We start from the raw sequence: 19,772 nt of genomic DNA, 5'->3' as shown, positions 1-19,772 counted from the left end.
CGTCATTACAAAAAATGGTATAGAGTAGCAAAAATGCAGCAATATACGTGACAAAAGATAATTATCTTCGAGTCCCCGACTCACATAGACACAAAAAATGCATTGACCCGGCCCTGGTATGCAATTAAGTGCACAAAATGGGAAGCGAATCTTTCTGCACTATCACCAATCACGTCATGATGACGTCAGTCCGAGATGCGAGCAAAAGGGCTGTGATCAGTATTTTAAATGGTATAGTACTTAATGCTGCCGAGTCTTGTTTTCCTCCACGACTGATTTGGGTTCGTGGATAGTTGCCGTGTTTTTTGGCTTATCACTTTTTGATAGGGAAGGCAGGAAGTATTATTGACGATAAAAGTCATAACGAGGTTGGCATTATATAGTTTGCCATAAGAATTCCCACTAGTATCTTGAAATTATCTCCCGCAAACAGAGGCTGTTTATTATATAAACTATAAACCCGAGTGTAACGAAGGCCACAAGGAATTTATATGAAGCCAGGTTCTATACTTACCATTAGCATTGAATTTCTGCAAACACATAGGACAAAGATAATGGTATTTTCTCGGTCTGTCAGAATGACCCACGAACTTCTGTCACTTCAACAGAAAATCTTGTTTGCATGCATACGATTTGCCTCCAGTGAAAAGCAAATCTAAACAGGTAAATATACCCGGTTGACGTTTAAGATGGCGGTGCTATGTACCAGAGCTGCTGAGTTTCAAGTCGTGAGAAGACATGCACCATTAAACCCGTCTAGTAGACGGTGAGTATAGCTCGAGTAGACGGTGAGTATAGCTCGAGTAGACGGTGAGTATAGCTCAGCGTTCAGTCTCCGAGTCTTGACAACGTCACAGTTTAAGTTTGCAATCCCCTGTTATCAGCTTCAACTGATATTTTCAAAGAGCCGAACTAAATTGAGTTCAAATGTCCGCTCCTAAACTTGCTTAAGTCTACAAAATATTTTTCAAGCTTGCGTGCAAATTTATGGCGGGCTGCTGTTTTCGGTCACCACTTTCACTTTGATAACCATTCGTGACACAGAAAGAAGGATGGCGCAAGTTGGTCACTTAAGATAAGATGCGATAAAGGTGTTGACAAAGCTAATATCCAGCCTTCCGGGGACACCAAATTAAGTTGATGAAACATGCTATCAGTCACTATCGGGGCTGCAGTGAGATACTCAGCTGTTTAGTTCCACCATGCAGCTGAGTGCCTGACGCGTCCGACGACGGCTTTAATAAAAGGCGCCGTCTCGTTTGGGCAGGTGCCCACTAAGCCGAGAGAGTACGCGGAAGTCAAGTGACGAACATCCTTTTAACTACTCGACATTTCACTCACCATGAGGATCTTCGTGTTCTTCGCCTGCCTTTCACTGGCTTTTGGTAAGCTATGTTGTTAATGCCCGCGACCAGCAGGTTGCCCCGGCTGTACTCACGTAGGTTCATGCCCCTCACTTAGTTTGTGGGCATGCGTACTGAATCCCACTATAGCCAGAAACCAGTAAAATTGCTCTTAACTCGGGCAGGTGGACTCCAAAAGTCATCCATCATCATCTAGATCAGAAAAAGTTGTTTACCCCTCATTTCCATACCGATTAGTATTTAAACACAAAAATCTATGTTGCTAACTTGCACACGATAAAAATCTATTTCCGGCCAAATTTGTGCACGTCTTTCTTACGTACCTCCAAAGTAACAGAGTCAGAAGTTGAAAGTGAAGCCAACATGTAGAGGGGATTTTTTTCATTTTTGCCGAGTTTTTCCTCACGTTTCTCTACTTGTGAATGGTGAGGAATATCATGAACGCTCTAATGAGTATCATGCAAGAAGGAAACCTTATGGATGAGAATGGAATGTTTTTGTTTGGGCCTTTTAGTCGGGCAATTTGACGTCGTTGTACATATTAGTGCAATGCAGTAAAAGTCAACTCGTACCCAAACGCACTCGTATCCAGGTGTATGGACGTGTGCGTGTGCATAATGCCCTAAATCCGGACATCTTATTTTTGACCGCTGTCGGTCATGGCGGACTCGGTGCGGAAATTAGAATCTGCATGAAAAACGAACGGCATTTCTCATAATTATTCTTTGTCGTAAAATTGACATTTTCCACTTCTTTGATTAATTTCCGCAGATCTTTCTTATCACAAAATATTTTATATCACCATTTGATAGATTCTTGGCAATTTATTCACAAACGAGGTCTTCAAGGGAAATGGCTGGACAAATTCCTCACCGATATGCGTCGTCTGCTAGAATATTAATTTTCAGGCCGACGACCATATGTTACTCTTGCGCATGCGCGAATTCATAAACTAATGCACTTTGATGGAGTTACAGCAGACTCCATGTTTTAACCCTAAAACACCCGAGGCGGAATCCAACTCCTCAAACGTTTCTTCGATATCGCTACCGTACATTTTTCTTTTCACAAACCCACTTTTAGACACTTTTTCTTGTGGTCATTTGACACACATTTTCTAACGATCAGAAATGCTGTTCTCATAATTTTTCGATCAGGTGATTGCTAGTGCAATCTGGTATATGATTTTTACCCCAATCTCAAAGAGTGCACTGATACAAAAGTAGACGAAGTTCAGGTCTCTTCTCGTCTTTAATTCGAAACTCAATTTAAACCTCCACTCGCCTTTACTTGAACATATCACTCCCGATACTCAAGAGTGCGCCTAAATTTTGGATCATTCAAGTAAATGTTGAACGTTTACTTTTCTGCCATCTTGAAAAAAAAATTATGTGATGCACCTCAGGTCTGATTGTGTTTTCTTGGATACCAGCGCGCATTCCTGCAGTTTGTCCGTTCAAAAGTACGAATTTAAGCTACTCGAATGCAGCCAATAAGACGTTTTCTGTTTCCCTTCAGCCTTTTCACCAGACAGACTAAACGAGGGGAAATTGATCGTCGGTGGCGTCGAGGCACCTTATAAAAGTCGCCCCTACCAAGTCGCTCTATTCGCTTCATCTACTGGGGGGGTTAACAGTCAGTACTGCGGTGGAACCCTCATCAGCAAACGTTGGGTTGTAAGTGCCGCTCACTGTGCTGGGTAAGAACCCCTTGCATAGTTGTTCCTATGACCCAACTGACGTAACTCATGTTGGTCTCATCAAATAATGTACGATTTTTTTGGCCCGTCCGACGTGTGTTATAGCACTGTATACTCAGTGTTTGCGCTCAAAGGCTTATTAAAAGCCACAAGCGTAATCGAGCGAAACTCGAACCCACAACTTACTGTCCGGTGCAAAACACTAGGTATACAGTGCTATAACACACTTTGGGCAGGACAAAAAAATCCCCGACGCAAATCCATCCCTGGAAGAAGTTGTTCTCATCAGCGACTCATTTGGCCCATCTCCCTGTTCTCGTCAGTTTCCTTCTTCACCTCACTTTCATCGTACTTGCCCTCAGTACGGGCGATTTACAAAAGTGGGCCTCTAAGAGTTTGCATCGTGTTGGCCAATCAAATCACAATGCGTGAGAATCTGTCTGCACCTTCCAAACGCGCATTGGGTGGACAAATTCGCACATTATGATTGGCCAATGCGTTGCAAGCTCTTTGAGGGGCACTGTTGTGAAACGCATGTGGCCTGCATTGTTCACGCATTGTGGACTCCGTACGTTTGCAGATTTTACCCGTTAACTGGTAACGTCATCGTCTGTAGGGCTGGATGGTATGCTGCGCGCATGCACTGATTCCTGCGTGTACACGACTTAAACAATACTAGAGCAGTACGAGACTCATGTGAAAAGCGACGGCTCTCACTAAAAAACAGCATTGTCATTGTGACATTACGAAGTAGTCATTAGCAACATATCTCACGTGTTTGTTAATATTTATCAATTTTGCACCGAACATCTTTCCACTTATTTACTCGCACCGTTACAAATACCATTTCTTGTACACATATACCAATGCAGAGGGTCAGTGTACGTTGGCCTCGGATACCACGACTTAGAAGTCAAGCAACAGATCATCAAAGGCTCGTGGTACATTCACCCGTCATACAATTCGAATAATTACGATAATGACATAGCTCTGGTTTACCTGAGCGCATCAGCAAGCCTGTCGAGTGCCGTACAGCCCATCAGGATTGCCAGCTCAGGATCAGACGTTTCAAGCGGCGAGAAGCTGTTAGTGAGTGGCTGGGGTGCCCTGTCATGTAAGTCGTGTTCTTGTCCTTGCTAGATGTGAAAATACAGGTACAATGTTGGTAATTACATGTTGGTATCTCTGTCGTTTTGTGTTACTTGACAGCCAACGAAGCAGCTCATAATTAGAGCAGTGTTTTCCTCTTTGTGGTGTGCTCTTGGTTTGAAAAGTCACCTGCACGATCTGTCTGATTAAGGGAAAGACACAACAGGTGATTTCTTTACTCGTTGGAGCGGCAACAAACGGGCATATGGAGCAGTTAATGTTCAGACTCAATTAACAACTCGCTTCCATTCATGTTCAATCTTCCATGCAGCCGGCGGCTCTTATCCGAGCAAACTGAGACAGGCGGTGGTGTACGGAGTGAGTCGTAGCTCATGCAACAGTGACTACGGCGGCAGTATCACAAGAAACATGATCTGTGCTGCGGCATCTGGGAAAGACTCCTGCCAGGTAGGAAAACCGAGCCGTTACCACCCTACAAGCCAGGCACGACAGGCACACCGGGTCTGGGTGCAAACTTTCAGACCGTCTGTCTGATCTGACTCTCTAATACAGCGCTCCCAAAGACTCTGTTTCCAATCTATATTTCCAAAGACTTTTCGCAAGTTGGCTCCAAGTCACTATTCGTCAGGCCTTGGGTAAGACTGACACAGAGCCAGACCAATACCACCAAAGAACTGTCACCAAAATAGACGAGCGTGGGTCCAATGGAGGGGGTCACGACCCCCCCCCACTCATTGCCATCCATTTCTTATTTTTCTTAATTTTTTAGCTTAGAGGTTGCAACCCCCTTTAACGTAAAAAGCATAGTGTAAGGATCTCCTTTGCGTGTTCAGTTATAGAAAAATTTCGAACCACCAGCCATGAAATCCCAAGTCCACCCCTGATGAAACAAATCAGAACCCCCTCTCCTTCTACAATCAAGCGCACGCTGTCTAATGGTCTTGTTCACTTCTAGGGTGATAGTGGTGGTCCAATTGTCAGTAACTTCTACGAAAACAGTCACTCCAGCAGCACAACGCTTGAGGGAATTGTGAGTTGGGGCAACGGCTGCGCCAGTCCCTACTACCCCGGAGTGTACACCCGAGTTGCCAAATACTGCGACTGGATAGCGTATTATACATCAAATGTCGTGACATGCTAGGCGCTTTCAAGTCAGCATTCCTCGACATTTCAACGATTCTCGATTATGAAAATGATTCTATCATTTGCCCCCTCTTAAAATCGAAACATGAAGTGTTGTAATTAAGGAAATAAACTTATGTGAAAGGACTTTGATTGTACTAAATAATTAGTGAGCCGTTGCCAAGATTTCTAAATCGTTGCCCGCCACCCTTCAATTACTCATGTCACTGTAGCAGCACGTGCTCCTATTTCAAGACAAGTCTGGTAACCAGTGAAAATGTTTAATATTAAATGATTATAATCTGCTGCAGGGCATGTAAATGTTGCCCCTGCCTGTCAAAAAACAGATACATTCATATTAATGACAGTAACTAAGGCATTGCATCGGGCACCAAATCGGTTTAGTATCCTTCGAATCAAACTGTCCTTTCCATTGCATTTTGATGTTAAAAAAGTGGAAGTTTGTTGCCGCAAACGAATCTCATATGTATGTATAAAGTTCAATCCTGTCCAGGATATCTTGGAGCAATGGCTATTCCTGTTGCAAGCATGTACCTGCGAGCTTGTGATCGGCGAAGCTTTAGACCTAGCTCTAGACACAATGATGCAGACAAGGTATGTCTTTTACCGTGGTAAAGCTGAGCAGCGACCTCTATAATTATGCTGATCAACATTCTGGTAACAAAAAATGGTATCAACGTGGAGCGATGACACTAACATGGCAAAAATAAAATGAGTAATAAACGGGAATGTAAAAAACCTGCTAGTGAAACATCAGTTTTATTTTGGTGTGTGTCACCTGACTGCAGTTGTAGTTAGCCTTATTTACGTCTCCAAATAGATTTTGTTCCCTAGGACGTCCTCACTGCTGACTGAGAGAAAGGCTGGGCTCGCCGTAACGTATCTGAAAGTTAAAAGGTCAAAGGTGAAAAACGTATTCTAGAATGTACACGTACTGCAATCGCTCACTGTATAGAGCCTGAAAGTAAAGGTCACGCAGCGAGCTTCCTGAACCCGGTCTACCTATGGGGATTTTACACGGGCCGTCCTATCAAATCCTATAATTTTGAGGAAAATGATTTCTAACTGAAACCACCCCGAGAAACGCTCACGTCGGAATTTTCCCCTTGTCCTCCTCGAGTAATAAATAGGAAATGTCACCCAGAGATGGGTAAAAACGAATTTCATTAACGACCTTTTGCTTCACGCAGTATCGTTCCTAGGTCTCCTTGTTTAAGCCTGTTTGTTTTCATTACCCGTGCTAACGAAGAAACGAGATTGTACAACGTTGCAAAGATTTACCTACCTGTAGTCGATGGGTTCCAGACTCTGTTGAGTTGACGTGACGCAGTTCTTGTCAGCAAAAGGTTAGATTGTACACCAGAATCTTTTGTAAAAGCATATTATTGTTTTAAGTTTATTTCTTTATAAATTTTAAATTCTTCAAGATATTTCGGTTTGTTTTTATATTCGGTTTTTACCCAAAGACTACCATAATCCTTTATTGTTAATGTGCGTGCGAGACCACCGAGCTGCATAGTTCTTCATGTATTTTGGATATTCGGAAGTGACAGGTCAATTTTTGGCAGTATATTTGTCTTTAAAGTCAGGTCATTTTTTAGCTTCCATAAATTGATATGGTAGCAAATATTTTATAAAAGGCTTTTTTAAGAATTGAGTTTTTAAGAAGTATCCAACGCAAATATATTACCAATTCTAAAATTTCTACACGTTATTTTTCTTATCCAAGGGTTCCGGAAGCGCGCCATCAGCGGTCAGCTTTCAGGCTCTGTTGTGTACAATGTATACATCCAAGGGTGTGTGAAGGACTGCCTTTGCAGAGGTTGGATTGACCAGATAAATTGCAAGGATAAAACTGCCGATAATACTTCCTAGTTTGGGTTATTGAGCTAGTTTGTAGCAGTAGATATATACAGTACATTGTCTGCAGCTGTCCTGGAACTTTCTTAGAGTCTGGCAGAGTCGTAAGTTTTCAGAGTTTTTGTGTGTTTGTGAAACCTTGTCGATTGTAATACTTCAGTGATGTGTAAATGCACGATCATGTAGGCATACTCAACATGATGTTGGGCGATTCAAAGTGTACCCGCTAAAGTTGTAATGCTAGTCTAACACACGATCCGACGACCCACCGCTACCCATAAGTAGGGTTGCACACTAAATACGCCATGCTATGAGTAGGTTGGCATCATTCGATCGTTGCATGAACTACGTTCGCCACACTTGTAAGCTAGACCAGTTTTAGATTGTGTACCGTAGCAGTAACTTTCTGTTGTGTGGCAAGTGGGGCGCTTTTAATGCCACGCTTACAAGCGTGGCGAACTTAGTCCTGCTTTGATCCAATGATACCAACCTGCTTATAGCATGGCTTATATGGTGTGCAAGGTCTACTTATAAGTAGCGGCAGGTAGTCGGATCGGACGAATCTGCTGCATCGGCACGTTTAGGAATTCAATGTTTATTTCAGTGTTTATTTCATTTGCATAACATGTACGGATACTTTGTGTAATTTGTATTAAATTAATTTGTCAATTGATCGAAATATTTTGCTTATTTTTAGATTAAACCTTGGCAAATTGACATAATACTTGGGGCTCTTGAGGGAGGATTTTGACTCGGTGCATTGGTTACGCGGGACTTCTCTCTGTCATGGACGGTAAGCACCATGTACAAAAAAGGGCTGGTCAATGGAATTTACCATGAGGTCCAAGCCACCCGTAAACAGAGAGGTTTCCTGTGCAAAACACATTCTCTTCGAGATCAAGACATTACTTGGTATTCATGTGCTCGGTTCGCGATTTTGTACAAAAGAACTGTCAGTGCCAAAGCCAGTTTGTATACAAGTATGTACCGGTTACGTGCATGTATTTTGTAGGATCCACGCCATGAGTTGCTTATCATATACTGAATAATTCTGATTTGTTTCTTTAGAAGTTTTCCCCCTTATAAACAACAAAGACTCAAGCAACAGTGAACAGTAGTTCCATCGACGCTTCACAAAATGTTTAAGACTAGCAATAATTTACTAATATAACAAGAAATATCTTTGAGTTTATCCATTGAGGACTGTTGCAAGGCATCTTTTATTTAACTAAGCAAAAGCTTGCCCAGAATCACAAGGTTTGGCAACAGGAGAATTCAATTTGTTATGTTCACGTGAATTAAAGAACTCAGTGTACCAGATTTGGGTCAAAGTTAACCCGCAAAAGGCTTATTGTATAGTACTTGATGCTGCATGTTGAGTCTTGCTTTCGACCATGATTGACACTTTGTTTCAAAGACAGATTGACACTTTGTTTCGAAGACAGTCACACTGTTTTGGGGCTATCATTTTGTGATGAAGGCAGCAAGCATTATCGATGATAAAGATCGCACCGAAGTTAGCCATATGTAGTTTGCCATAAGAATTCTCACTCGTATCGTCAATATATCTCCTGTAAACGGAGCGCGGCCTGCAACTAAGGTAAGGGTCAAATGAAGCCAAGTGCTGCTCTCTTGGAATTTTCTCATTATTCTAATAGTTCAGGGAGCCGACTTTTTTGTGGCAAAGTTCACCGAAAGCAAAATGTCACTTCAACAAAAAAAAATCTTGTTCGTGTGACACGATTTGCCTCCCTTGAGTAGCGAATCTAAACGGAGAGATATCCTTGGCTGACGATTAAGCAGGCGGTTCAATGCAGTCAACTGCTGGGAAGATACTATTAAAACCCGTCTAGTAGACGGTGCATATAGCTCAGCGTTTTGTTTGCCCTTTCCTATTTTCGGCTTCAACTGATTTTATTTTTACGAAAGAACAAAACAAATTCAATTCAAATAAATTATGTGCTCTTCACACCTCTATGGAAGCCCGTTAGTGCCAATTTTAACTATGCAAAAATACTTGTTATTGCGAAATAACGCAATAACTTAGCGAAATAACGCAGTACCCTTGGGAAATAAACGGCATAGCTTGCGAAGTAACCCAATAGCTTAGCGAAATAACGCTGTAGTTTTGGCGATGTTGATTGTTGCTCCCTGTTGATAGACCAAACATCGTTTCTAGGGTCCTTAAGTTTACGATGATTTTGCTGCCAAAAAGAGAGAAGAAGAAGCTCACGAGTTTGCGTAATGTTAGCTTCTCTGGAATGCTGTTTCACGGGAAATCACTCGCACTGCTCGCTCACGGGTGCGTTCGAGCGAGCTACTGGTGTTTACTCTCACAATGGCTGCAGTCTGACCGACTGGTCAGCAAGAGTATACTCTCGCTAACGTGGGAGTATACTCCAGCACCAATGCGCAGGCATCCTATTCCTTGTTAACAGGATTAACCGTGCGAGCGTACCCGAAAAGTCAGTAGAACTATTGCGTTATTGGCTTTTCTGTTATTTCGCAACTGTATTGCGTTATGTCGCAATGTTATAGCATTATTTCGTAAAATTATTGCGTAATTTCGTCATAAGTACTTTTGCAGAGATAAACTTGGCACTATGGGCTTGCATAAACGTCCCATAGAATCTACAACCAACTTTTTTCAAGCTCGCGTACGAATTTAGGGCTGCTGTTTTCCGTCACCACTTTCGCTTTCATAACCAATTGTGAAAACAGCAATAGGGAGTGCACAAATTGGTCACATGAGATACAAAGCCTTCAAGGCACACTAAATTAAGATAAGGAAACATGCGTCACTATCAGTATGCAGTGAGATACTCAGCTGTTTAGTTTCACCATGCAGCAGAGTGCACGACGCGTCCGACGAGGGCCTTAATAAAAGGCGCCGTCCCGTTTGGGCAGGTACCCACTAAGCCGAGAGAGTACACAGAAGTCAAGTGACGAACATCCTTTTAACTACTCGACATTTCACTCACCATGAGGATCTTCGTGTTCTTCGCCTGCCTTTCACTGGCTCTTGGTAAGTCATTTTGTTAATGCCCGCGACCAGCAGGCTGCCCCAGCTTTACCTTGATGAACTTTCAGCTGATATGCATGTATTCAGGGAAAAACACGAAGCGGAGTCCAACCTCAAACGTTTCTCCAATATCGTTCCCGTGCATGTTTTTTTCAGAAACCCACCCTCAGACACTTTTAAGTAGCATCTTGTGGTCATTTTGACACAAATTTTTTAACAATCAGACATACTGGTCTTGCACAATGCTCATTTTTTCGAGACAGGTCAACCACTGAAAAGCAACTCTTTTCCCATTCCGTGTTGCATTCACGTGGGCCGAAACGTTTGTGATCATGTATTTCAAATGACTACAACATTAGGAACCATTGTCACACCGAATTGACATTTGTTCCTCTCGACAATGGTGTATTTACATGCATGCTTCAAAAGTTTCAAAATAATCAGGTCAGTGACAGCAGAAGGGGAAGAATCTTTCCCCTGACGTGGGTGGTCCAAACTAAGCCAGCTCTTTAAGGGTTCAACCATGCGTTTCCACATTTGACTAAATAGCCGTACCAGTTTTTCTGGTTCTACGATGGCTTTTGATTTGTGTGTACCCTAACTCATATCAAAGAATTCTGCTGAATATGCTGTCTGGTTTATGACATCAAGCCCGATCTCAATTAGTGCACTGATGTGAGCTAAAGAAAATAAAGAAAAGGGCAATTCTCTTCTCGCTTTCAGTTCCAAACTCGGTTTGAATCACCAATTGCTTTTACTTTAGCAGATCTGAGAGTTAGTTTGCTGGTGCCACTCTTCGATACTCAAGAGTGCAGAAATATTTTGCGTGGGTGTAAATTTCGGATCACTCGCGCGAACTTTCAACGTTACTTTTCTGCCACGTGAAAAAAAAATGATTGAAAGAAGTTGAGAGCGAAACTGGTGATGGGCTGGATTGTTTATTTACCGTAGTCTAAAAAACAGAATAAACATGACGGAACTAAAAAAATATGTGTAAAAACCTAGATGACACTTCATATTGGCAAATCATGACGCACGAAATTTGTCGACCCTTTCCACTGATCGGCCAACGCGTTGCAAACTCTTGGTGGCGCGCTATTGTGAAATGGCTGTATTATAAATGAATCAAGAGAAGGCAATGTTGTGCGCTCCCGTGGAAGAGACGCTTTCGGACAATGGTGATGCACCTGGCTGTCTGATCGTGAATATATTCTTTCGCATAATAGCATATATTCCTGTCGATCGTCTGTTCAAGAATCAAAAGTATAAAATTCGTGTTAACATGAGCTCAAGCTACCCAAATGTAGCCAATAAGATTTCTATTTCCCTCCAGCGTTTTCACCAGGCTGCCTAAATGAGGGGAAGTCAATCGTCGGCGGCATCGAGGCACCTTTAAAAAGTCGTCCCTACCAAGTCGCTCTGTTCAATACACCCAATGGGGGATTTTACAGTTTTTCTTGCGCTGGAGTCCTCATCAGCCCACGTTGGGTGTTAACTGCCTCTCACTGTGGTGGGTAAGTACCCCCGCATAGTTGTTTTGAATCATTACCCAAATGAGCGCGCTAATGTTGTTCTCATCGACGACTCATTTGACCCACCTCCTAGGCCTGTTCTCGTCAGTGTCCTTCTTTGTAATCGACTCAGCTTCACTATGCTTGTCCTTAATTATTCGTGGGTTGTGACTCCGTGCGTTAGCAAATTTCGCTTGTGGTAAACTGGTAACGTCATCGTCGGAACGGCTGGTACACTGCGCGCATGCACTGATTCCTGTGTGTAGTAGCCTGTACGGCTTTGAAACGTACTATGGCAGTGCGATTCCTGTGAAAAGCGACGGCTCTACACCCATCCCCAATCTCACTGTGACTTTATGAAGTAGTCAGGAACAGAGAGTACCATCTCATGTCTTTATTCATTTGTACTGTAAGTCATTTCATAGTTTCCTTCGGTCAGTGACGCAGTATTTTTCTTATACACGTATACCAATGTAGATTGTACGCTGGGTTTGGATACCACGACTTAAATGTCAAGCAACAGATCATCAAAGGCAAGTGGTACCGTCACCCGACGCACGGTGACGACATAGCTCTGATTCATTTGGACGCACCAGCAACCTTGTCGGATGCCGTACAGCCCATCAAGCTTGCCAGTGCTGGTTCAGACATTTCAGGAGGCGAGGAGCTGTTAGTGAGTGGCTGGGGCTCCCTGTCATGTAAGCGTTGCTCCCGTCCTTGCTAGATATGGAAGTATAATTTTGGTAACAGACCGTATTCACGGCGTCTTCAATTTCAGTCGTATTCCTGAACGTATAGCATAAATTCGAAACCCGTAATAGGATGGTACCAGGTGATTTGGGGGGTCGGAATGAAATTGTAGAACATAGTCTGGTTCTTTGAATTCAACGTGTTCAAATAAATACATTGCGCCAGGGAATATGACTGAAATTGGGTCCCCGCGAATATACCTGAACGTATTGTAGGCCTATACATTAAAACCCTTTATGGGCGGTACCAGGTGATTTTAGTGGGTCGGATTGTGAAATCCGGGAATAGAGTCTGGTTCTCTTAATAACTTTAACGTTTTCAAATGAATCACTACGTTATGGAATCTAACTGCAATTTGGTCCCCCGCGAATACGCTTTATCGCATATTGTTATCATCGTTGTCTGTTACCATGTATAGTCGACAGCCAACCAAGCAGAGCAAGTAGCGATTTTTTTTCTTAAATTTGAGGGTCTCAAGCTGGACCAAGAGAGGGGGCTTTTTCCTTAGCAATGTAGGTTCCTTTTATACCACACACATTTAAACATTTATATGTCTGTGTTTTGTACTAACTGCGCATCGATGGTTCACAAATGACTTGGAAAGACGAAAGTTGCAGTCACATCGTTACCAACAAAAAGAATACTCCCGACCAACATGGCTCTTTTCACGCGATGGGGGAGGGGGGCGATGCTGCTCGAGGCGGATGGTATACGTTTGGTTTGAAAAGTCACCAAAGGATATCTGTCTAATTATGGAAAAGACACAAAGCAATTTTTTATACCCTGAAGAGCATATGAAGCATGTTCTGACACGGTTTAATAATTTGCTTCGATTCATGTTAAATCTTCCAGCCGGCGGTTATTACCCGGCCAAACTGAGACAGGTGGTGCTGTGCGGAGTGAGTCGTAGCTCATGCAGCACTGCTTACGGCCTCAAAATTGCAAACTTCGCGATCTGTGCTGCGGCTCCTGGGAAAGACTCCTGCCAGGTAGGAAAACCGCAATCCCCCTAAAAGCAAGGCAGGACGGAGAGGACAAATATACCGGTCTGGGTGCAGGCTCTCAGACGGTCCGTCTGATCTGACTCTCTAGTGCAGCGCTCCCAAAGATTTCTGTTTCAATCTAAATTTCTAAATGCTTTGCACAAGTTGGCTCCTAGTCACTCTTCGCCAGGTTTTGAGTTAGACTGACACTGCGCTGGGCCAACATCACCAAAGTACTTTCACCAAAATGACAGGCATGGGTCCGGAGGAGGAAGTCACCCCTCCCCCCCAACACTTATTGCCATCCATTTCTTATTTTTATTATTTTGTTAATCTACAGGCTGCAACCCCCTTAACATAAAAAGTACAAAGTAGCAATCTTCTTTGCGTGTTCTGTTGAGGACAAAACCAAAAGAATTAATGGCACCAACAAATATTGAACAAATTTGAACCACCAGCCGAAAAATCCCGAATCCGTCCCTGATAGGTAATGGAACAAACTGGTACTCTCCTCTCCTATGCAGTCAATAAGTGCACGTTTTCTGATGGTCTCAATCTTTTTAAGGGCGATAGTGGTGGTCCAATTGTCAGCAACTTCGACGAAAACCGATACGTCAACAGCACAACGCTTGAGGGAATTGTCAGCTGGGGCTATGGTTGCGCCGATCCCCGCTACCCCGGAGTGTACACCCGAGTGTCCTTCCACTGCTCCTGGATAGCCAAAATAACGTCAAATGAAGTGACATGCAAGGTGCTCCCACGTCAGCATTCCACAGCACTTCCTTAATTCTCGATTACGAGAGTTATTCTATCATTTTTCCCTCTTATAATGAAAATATAAAGTATTGTCATTAAGGAAACAAACTTCTGTGTATCGATTTTGATTGTGCCAAGTATATTAGTGAGCCGTTTCAAAGGTTTGATTTGTTGGCGCGAGCCTTCAATCACCATTACTGTAGCAGCACGTGTTCCTATTTCAAGACGAGTCTGGTAACCAGTGAACATGTTCAATATTAGATTATTACAATCTGCTGTAGGGCATGTGAATGTTGCCCCTGCCTGTCAAAAAAATCAGATACATTCATATTAATGACGGTAATTAAGGCATTGCATCGGGCACCAAAATGGTTTAGTTTCCTTCGAATCAAACTGTCCTTTCCGTTGCATCTTGATGTTGAAAAAAGTGGAAGTTCGTACCTAAATCGTGCACAGGATGGTCTTCATGAGGCAATGGCTACGTCTACTGTAAGACTTTAGATCTAGCTCTATAGACAAAATGATGCGGACAAGGTCTTTCCTTTTACTCAAGTAAAGCTGAACAGCGACCTCTATAATGCAGGTCAACATTCTGGTGAAAAAATTGGATCAACTTGGAGCGATAAAACTAACATGGCAAAAATAAAATGAACTTATGAGAGAAAAATAAAAATTGGTGGTGAAACTGTTTTTTCTGTGTCACCCGACTACAGTTGTTATTAGCCTCAATTTTATGAACGTCTACAAATGCATTTTGTGCCCTAGGACGCCCTCCTTGCTGACTGAGAGAAAGGCTGGGCTCGCAGTCTGAAACACACACGTTCTCTAAAACGTGTGGAGTGTCATTACATGTCTCAAACTAGATCAGAGAATATTGTTTTTTAGGGCTTAAATATATGGAGAAAACTTTTCAAATTAAAGATACACCAGGATATCAAAGTATTCACATACACGATACAAATAAACTACGTAACTGCTTATCATTAGCAGGCTAACAGACCTTTTTTCATATGGGAGACACCCAACTGCATCAAGTTTATCATAGCAGGTCAGAGCGACTTCAAGCATTTCTTGTACGACCTAAGGCGTCTCGTTTTCACTGATACTTGTCTGATAGTTGTCTGGTGATCACTGTTGAAGGACTGGTTGCTTAACAACGTGGCTCACCTTCATGATTTTACCCCAATTTATAGTTTCAGTTTGGGATATTCTACCCCATTCAGTTCAAACATTTAAAGTCCACTTATTCTTATGCAGAAGATCGTCCCATTTTGTTACACCATTACAACATGTCCCTTGAAATAGCTGTAATTTGCAGCGTATTGAATGGCAACCTTTGCACTTTTTCAGAATACATGTACATTTGACATACTTGCTGGTTGGATCGACTGTATTTCCTCCTTTCACTTGTTACGACCCATAGACGACGCGAAAAGACTTCCCACGGTCAACTTTTTTTAAATTAAACAGGAGAGCCCGATATTTCGCTCCCACGATCACACTGACTGCCACACAGACCCTTTTCATATATAAAGAACGATTATACGCCTTCGGACCTACAAGTGCAAAATAGCATAGAAGTCCCCTTTAAGAATCGAAAAGAAAATACTGTTAATCAAACAGGGCTTGACAACCAAGCTTGCGCTTAGGTGCTTTGCAGATTAAGTAGTGGGAGTGACATTTATCTGCAGGTTTAAAGTCGGCAGACAGCGCTATTCAGCCTCGCTAGTAAACGCTTATCTGTTGCGGGCATGTAGTTACATTAAAACAACAAGAGAACGCACTAGCCACGTCCGTGACACGCTCCGACAGGGTTACATGAACGCCATTTCGTAAGACGAGCAACAAGTAGAAAAGTGTCTCGTTTCACAAATAGAGATCCGGGTATTTTGCTATTGGTTTGGCCACTTGCAAAATGGCAGACGGGTCACTGGCCAGCACGGCCGCGTAGCGCGCAGAGTATTACTGAGTGCGCTCTCCAAATCTTATATGTAGTTCTATGGTTGCAGGGTACTGAAAATAGTGCGTGCATGATGAGAATGAGAGAAGGAAGAGTCTTTTCAATGGGAACTGTTTATTTCAATGGGGTTATTTTGAAAAGCGGCACCGAGGGGAAGTTTACAACACAGGTCAAGGAACCATGTCCGAGCCACCCTCAAACAGAGAAATTTCCTTTGAAAGGTCATATGTACATTCTTTTCAAGATCAAGACATTACCTGGTTCTCAATCTTTTTCGTGATTTTCTACAAAAGAACTTTCAATGTAAAAGCGCTATATTTGTATACAAGTACTAGTTACATGAATTATGTAGGACCCATGAGCTTCTTACTTACAGAATAATTCTGATTTGTTTTATTAGAATTTTTTAGCCTTATGAACAACAAAGACGCAAGTAACCGTGAACACTAACTCCTGTCGACGTAACTACACAAAATGTTATAGAGTGGCACAATGTTGCAATATCCGTGACAAAAGATATCTTCGAGTTCCCGACTCACAAAAACATAAAAGAAAAACAAACACAAAAAAATTGTATTGACCCGACTCTGATATGACGTCGAGCGCACAAAATGCGCAGCAAAACTCTCTACGTAACCACCAATTCACGTCACGATGACGTTAGTTTGAGATTCAAACGATACGGCTGTGATCAGTGTTTAAATTCGGCATGTTGAGTCTTGCTTTCGACCATGATTGACGCTTTGTTTCATAGACCGTGTTTTGGGGTTATTATTTTGTGATAGGGAAGGCAGAAAGCAATATTGATGATAAAGGCCATACCGAAGTTACCCATATGTAGTTTGCCATAAAATTCCCACACGTATCTTCAAAATATCTCTTGTAAACGGAGCCTGCATAAACTGTACAACCGAGTGTAACTAAAAGGCAAGGGTTATATGAAGCCAAGTTCTACTCATCCATTAGCAATGAATCATCTTTTTAGAATGGCCTCTGTTTTGTATTTTCTCTGTTTGCGAAAGTAATAGTTCAGGGAGCCAACTTTTTTTGCAAAGTTCAAAAACACCGAGAGCAAAATGTCACCTGGACATGATTTTCCGGGCTCTGTCAAGACAAGAGTTCACATTACTGGTATTTTTCTCGGTCAGTCAGAATGGGCCATGGTTGTTTGTCATTTCAACCCCAAAAAAATCTTGTTCGTGTGACACAATTTGCCTCCCGTGAATAGCGAATCTAATAAATAGGTAAATGTCCTCGGCTGATGTTTAAGATGGCGGTTCAATGCAGCCAGCTGCTGAATTTCAAGTCGTGGGCAAACACCATTGAACCCGTCTAGTAAACAGTGCGTATAGCTCAGCGTTCAGTTTCCGAGTCTGGACAACGTTACAGTCTAAGTTTGCCCTCAACTTTGTTTGCGGCTTCAACTGATTTTATTTTTACAAAAGAGCGAACAAAATCAATTCAAATAAATTGTCTGCTCCTCAAACCTCTACGGAAGCCCGTTAGTACCAATTTTAAATATGCAAAAAAATTTTATTGCGATATAACGCAATAACTTTGCGAAATATTTAAGTAGCTTTGCAAAATACCAAAATAGTTTGAGAAAAAACCCATATATAGCTTTGCAAAATAACGCTGTGGTTTTCGCGATGTGATTGTTGCCTCCTTTGGTGTTTTGCCTCTCAGCGTAAGCACCGCACGCTGAAATCAAATGTCATACTCCATTCTGGGTGCGTTCGCGTGGTTACTGCGTTCGGGTATGGCAGGATGCGTGCGCATCACTCGGATGCAGGAGTATACTCCTCGTCTAACGAGAGCGTACAAATACAGCATGGTTTGAGGGAAAGTAGTGGGAATTACTGGTCCCGAGGTGTAGGTCGGGACCAGTAATAGGTCGGTAATGGGTTGGGACTATACTGCATCAATATTCAAACTGAAATCTCACGTTACTTGTACTCACAGACGCCATTGTTGTTTCTCAGCTGCTAAATTTCCATGTAATGATAGGTGAGTGCAGATGTACATAGAAACAGGGCTTCAATAGTCTGGTGCTGATATACGTTTGGGGTCTTTACTGTAATAGCCATGAGGATAAAACTCCAGACTAGTTCCGTAAAGATTACATGAAACAGACTACATGTTTACACGGCGGGTTCCAGAGGGTGTTTTGATGCTACCAGAAAAAAAAACTACCGCACCGCGGCGAGGTGGATACTCACTACTATGACGTCACATGGTCGCGTATCATTTCTACTTCCCAGACGCGAGTCGGAATCGGCCAATGACGCGCTCCGATTTGCTCAAGAATATGTATGAGGTGTAGTAATATACTCTCGCTGACCTGTGGGTCGTACTCCTGCCGTTTGAACGCTCAGGAGAGCACTCATGTTGTTAGTTTTAACACGAGTAGCTCGGTCGAACGCACCCTCCCCTCGCTCGAACGCACCCTCCCCTCGCTCGAACGCACCCTCCCCTCGCTCGAACGCACCCTCCCCTCGCTCGCACGCACCCTCCCCTCGCTCGAACGCACCCTCCCCTCGCTCGCACGCACCCTCCCCTCGCTCGCACGCACCCTCCCCTCGCTCGCACGCACCCTCCCCTCGCTCGAACGCACCCTCCCCTCGCTCGCACGCACCCTCCCCTCGCTCGAACGCACCCTCCCCTCGCTCGAACGCACCCTCCCCTCGCTCGCACGCACCCTCCCCTCGCTCGCACGCACCCTCCCCTCGCTCGAACGCACCCTCCCCTCGCTCGAACGCACCCTCCCCTCGCTCGAACGCACCCTCCCCTCGCTCGCACGCACCCTCCCCTCGCTCGCACGCACCCTCCCCTCGCTCGAACGCACCCTCCCCTCGCTCGCACGCACCCTCCCCTCGCTCGAACGCACCCTCCCCTCGCTCGAACGCACCCTCCCCTCGCTCGAACGCACCCTCCCCTCGCTCGAACGCACCCTCCCCTCGCTCGAACGCACCCTCCCCTCGCTCGCACGCACCCTCCCCTCGCTCGAACGCACCCTCTGCGTCTGCTCCAGTATGAAAAGAGCAACAATCAACAATCGATGACTTAGTCGTTGTCCTGGACAATCCGTGATAGGCCAAATGTCGTTTTAGGGTCCTTAAACTTACGATGATGTAAAAAAACACAATGTTTGATCATAACTCAAACCAAGAGAGAAGTAGAAGCTCACAAGTTTGCGTAATGTCATGCTTAGCTTTCCTCGAATGGTATTTTACGGGAAATCACTCGCACTGCTCACTCAAGGGTGCCTTCGAGTGAGCTTCTGATGTTCACGCTCAAACGGCTGCAGTCCGACCCACTGATCAGCGAAAGTATACTCTCGCTAACGGGGAAGTATACTCCTGCGAGACCCAGGTGTAATTTGCGCGCATCCTACTCTGGTTACCAGGAGTAACCGTGCGAAGGTACCCCAAACGTCAGTAGAACTGATGCGTTATTTCACAATATTATTGTGTTATTTTGCAACTGTATTCCGTTATGGAGCAATGTCATTTCGTAAAATTATTGCGTAATTTCGCCATAAGTACTTTTGCAGAGATAAACTTAGCACTACGGGCTTCCGTAAACCTCCTATAGAATCTACAACCAACTTTTTT

At 43.5% G+C, this 19,772-nt stretch overlaps 2 protein-coding genes across 2 annotated transcripts; both read left to right on the top strand.

Annotated features, from left to right (window-relative positions):
• The first annotated feature begins 1,225 nt into the window (after positions 1-1,225).
• Positions 1,226-6,054, top strand: LOC147796506 (trypsin-3-like). Its single transcript, XM_087147499.1, has 5 exons — positions 1,226-1,385; positions 2,883-3,063; positions 3,936-4,177; positions 4,484-4,620; positions 5,129-6,054. Exons 1-5 carry the CDS (start codon positions 1,343-1,345, stop codon positions 5,312-5,314), a joined length of 789 nt encoding a protein of 262 aa, XP_087003625.1. The 5' UTR covers positions 1,226-1,342; the 3' UTR covers positions 5,315-6,054.
• A 3,958-nt stretch (positions 6,055-10,012) lies between these two features.
• LOC110979206 (trypsin-3-like) lies at positions 10,013-14,871 on the top strand. The gene is made up of 5 exons (XM_022234808.2): positions 10,013-10,201; positions 11,532-11,712; positions 12,187-12,407; positions 13,312-13,448; positions 14,008-14,871. The coding sequence occupies exons 1-5, from the start codon at positions 10,159-10,161 to the stop codon at positions 14,227-14,229; spliced, it is 804 nt and encodes a 267-aa protein (XP_022090500.1). The 5' UTR covers positions 10,013-10,158; the 3' UTR covers positions 14,230-14,871.
• Positions 14,872-19,772: the final 4,901 nt, after the last annotated feature.

This window comes from Acanthaster planci, linkage group LG16 (genome assembly GCF_054643075.1).
Source record: "Acanthaster planci isolate LZ-2023a linkage group LG16, COTS_SCS, whole genome shotgun sequence".
Taxonomy (NCBI): domain Eukaryota; kingdom Metazoa; phylum Echinodermata; class Asteroidea; order Valvatida; family Acanthasteridae; genus Acanthaster; species Acanthaster planci.
Note: the sequence above shows the minus strand (reverse complement) of the source record. Positions and strands in the feature narration are given on the sequence as shown.

Excerpts from the sequence above, each read along its gene's own strand:
- LOC147796506 (XM_087147499.1), top strand. The coding sequence starts at position 1,343 with ATGAGGATCTTCGTGTTCTTCGCCTGCCTTTCACTGGCTTTTG. Across the intron at positions 3,064-3,935 it reads AGTGCCGCTCACTGTGCTGG|AGGGTCAGTGTACGTTGGCC; the intron begins GTAAGAACCCCT and ends ATACCAATGCAG. Across the intron at positions 4,621-5,128 it reads CTGGGAAAGACTCCTGCCAG|GGTGATAGTGGTGGTCCAAT; the intron begins GTAGGAAAACCG and ends GTTCACTTCTAG.
- LOC110979206 (XM_022234808.2), top strand. The coding sequence starts at position 10,159 with ATGAGGATCTTCGTGTTCTTCGCCTGCCTTTCACTGGCTCTTG. Across the intron at positions 10,202-11,531 it reads CTGCCTTTCACTGGCTCTTG|CGTTTTCACCAGGCTGCCTA; the intron begins GTAAGTCATTTT and ends ATTTCCCTCCAG. Across the intron at positions 11,713-12,186 it reads ACTGCCTCTCACTGTGGTGG|ATTGTACGCTGGGTTTGGAT; the intron begins GTAAGTACCCCC and ends ATACCAATGTAG.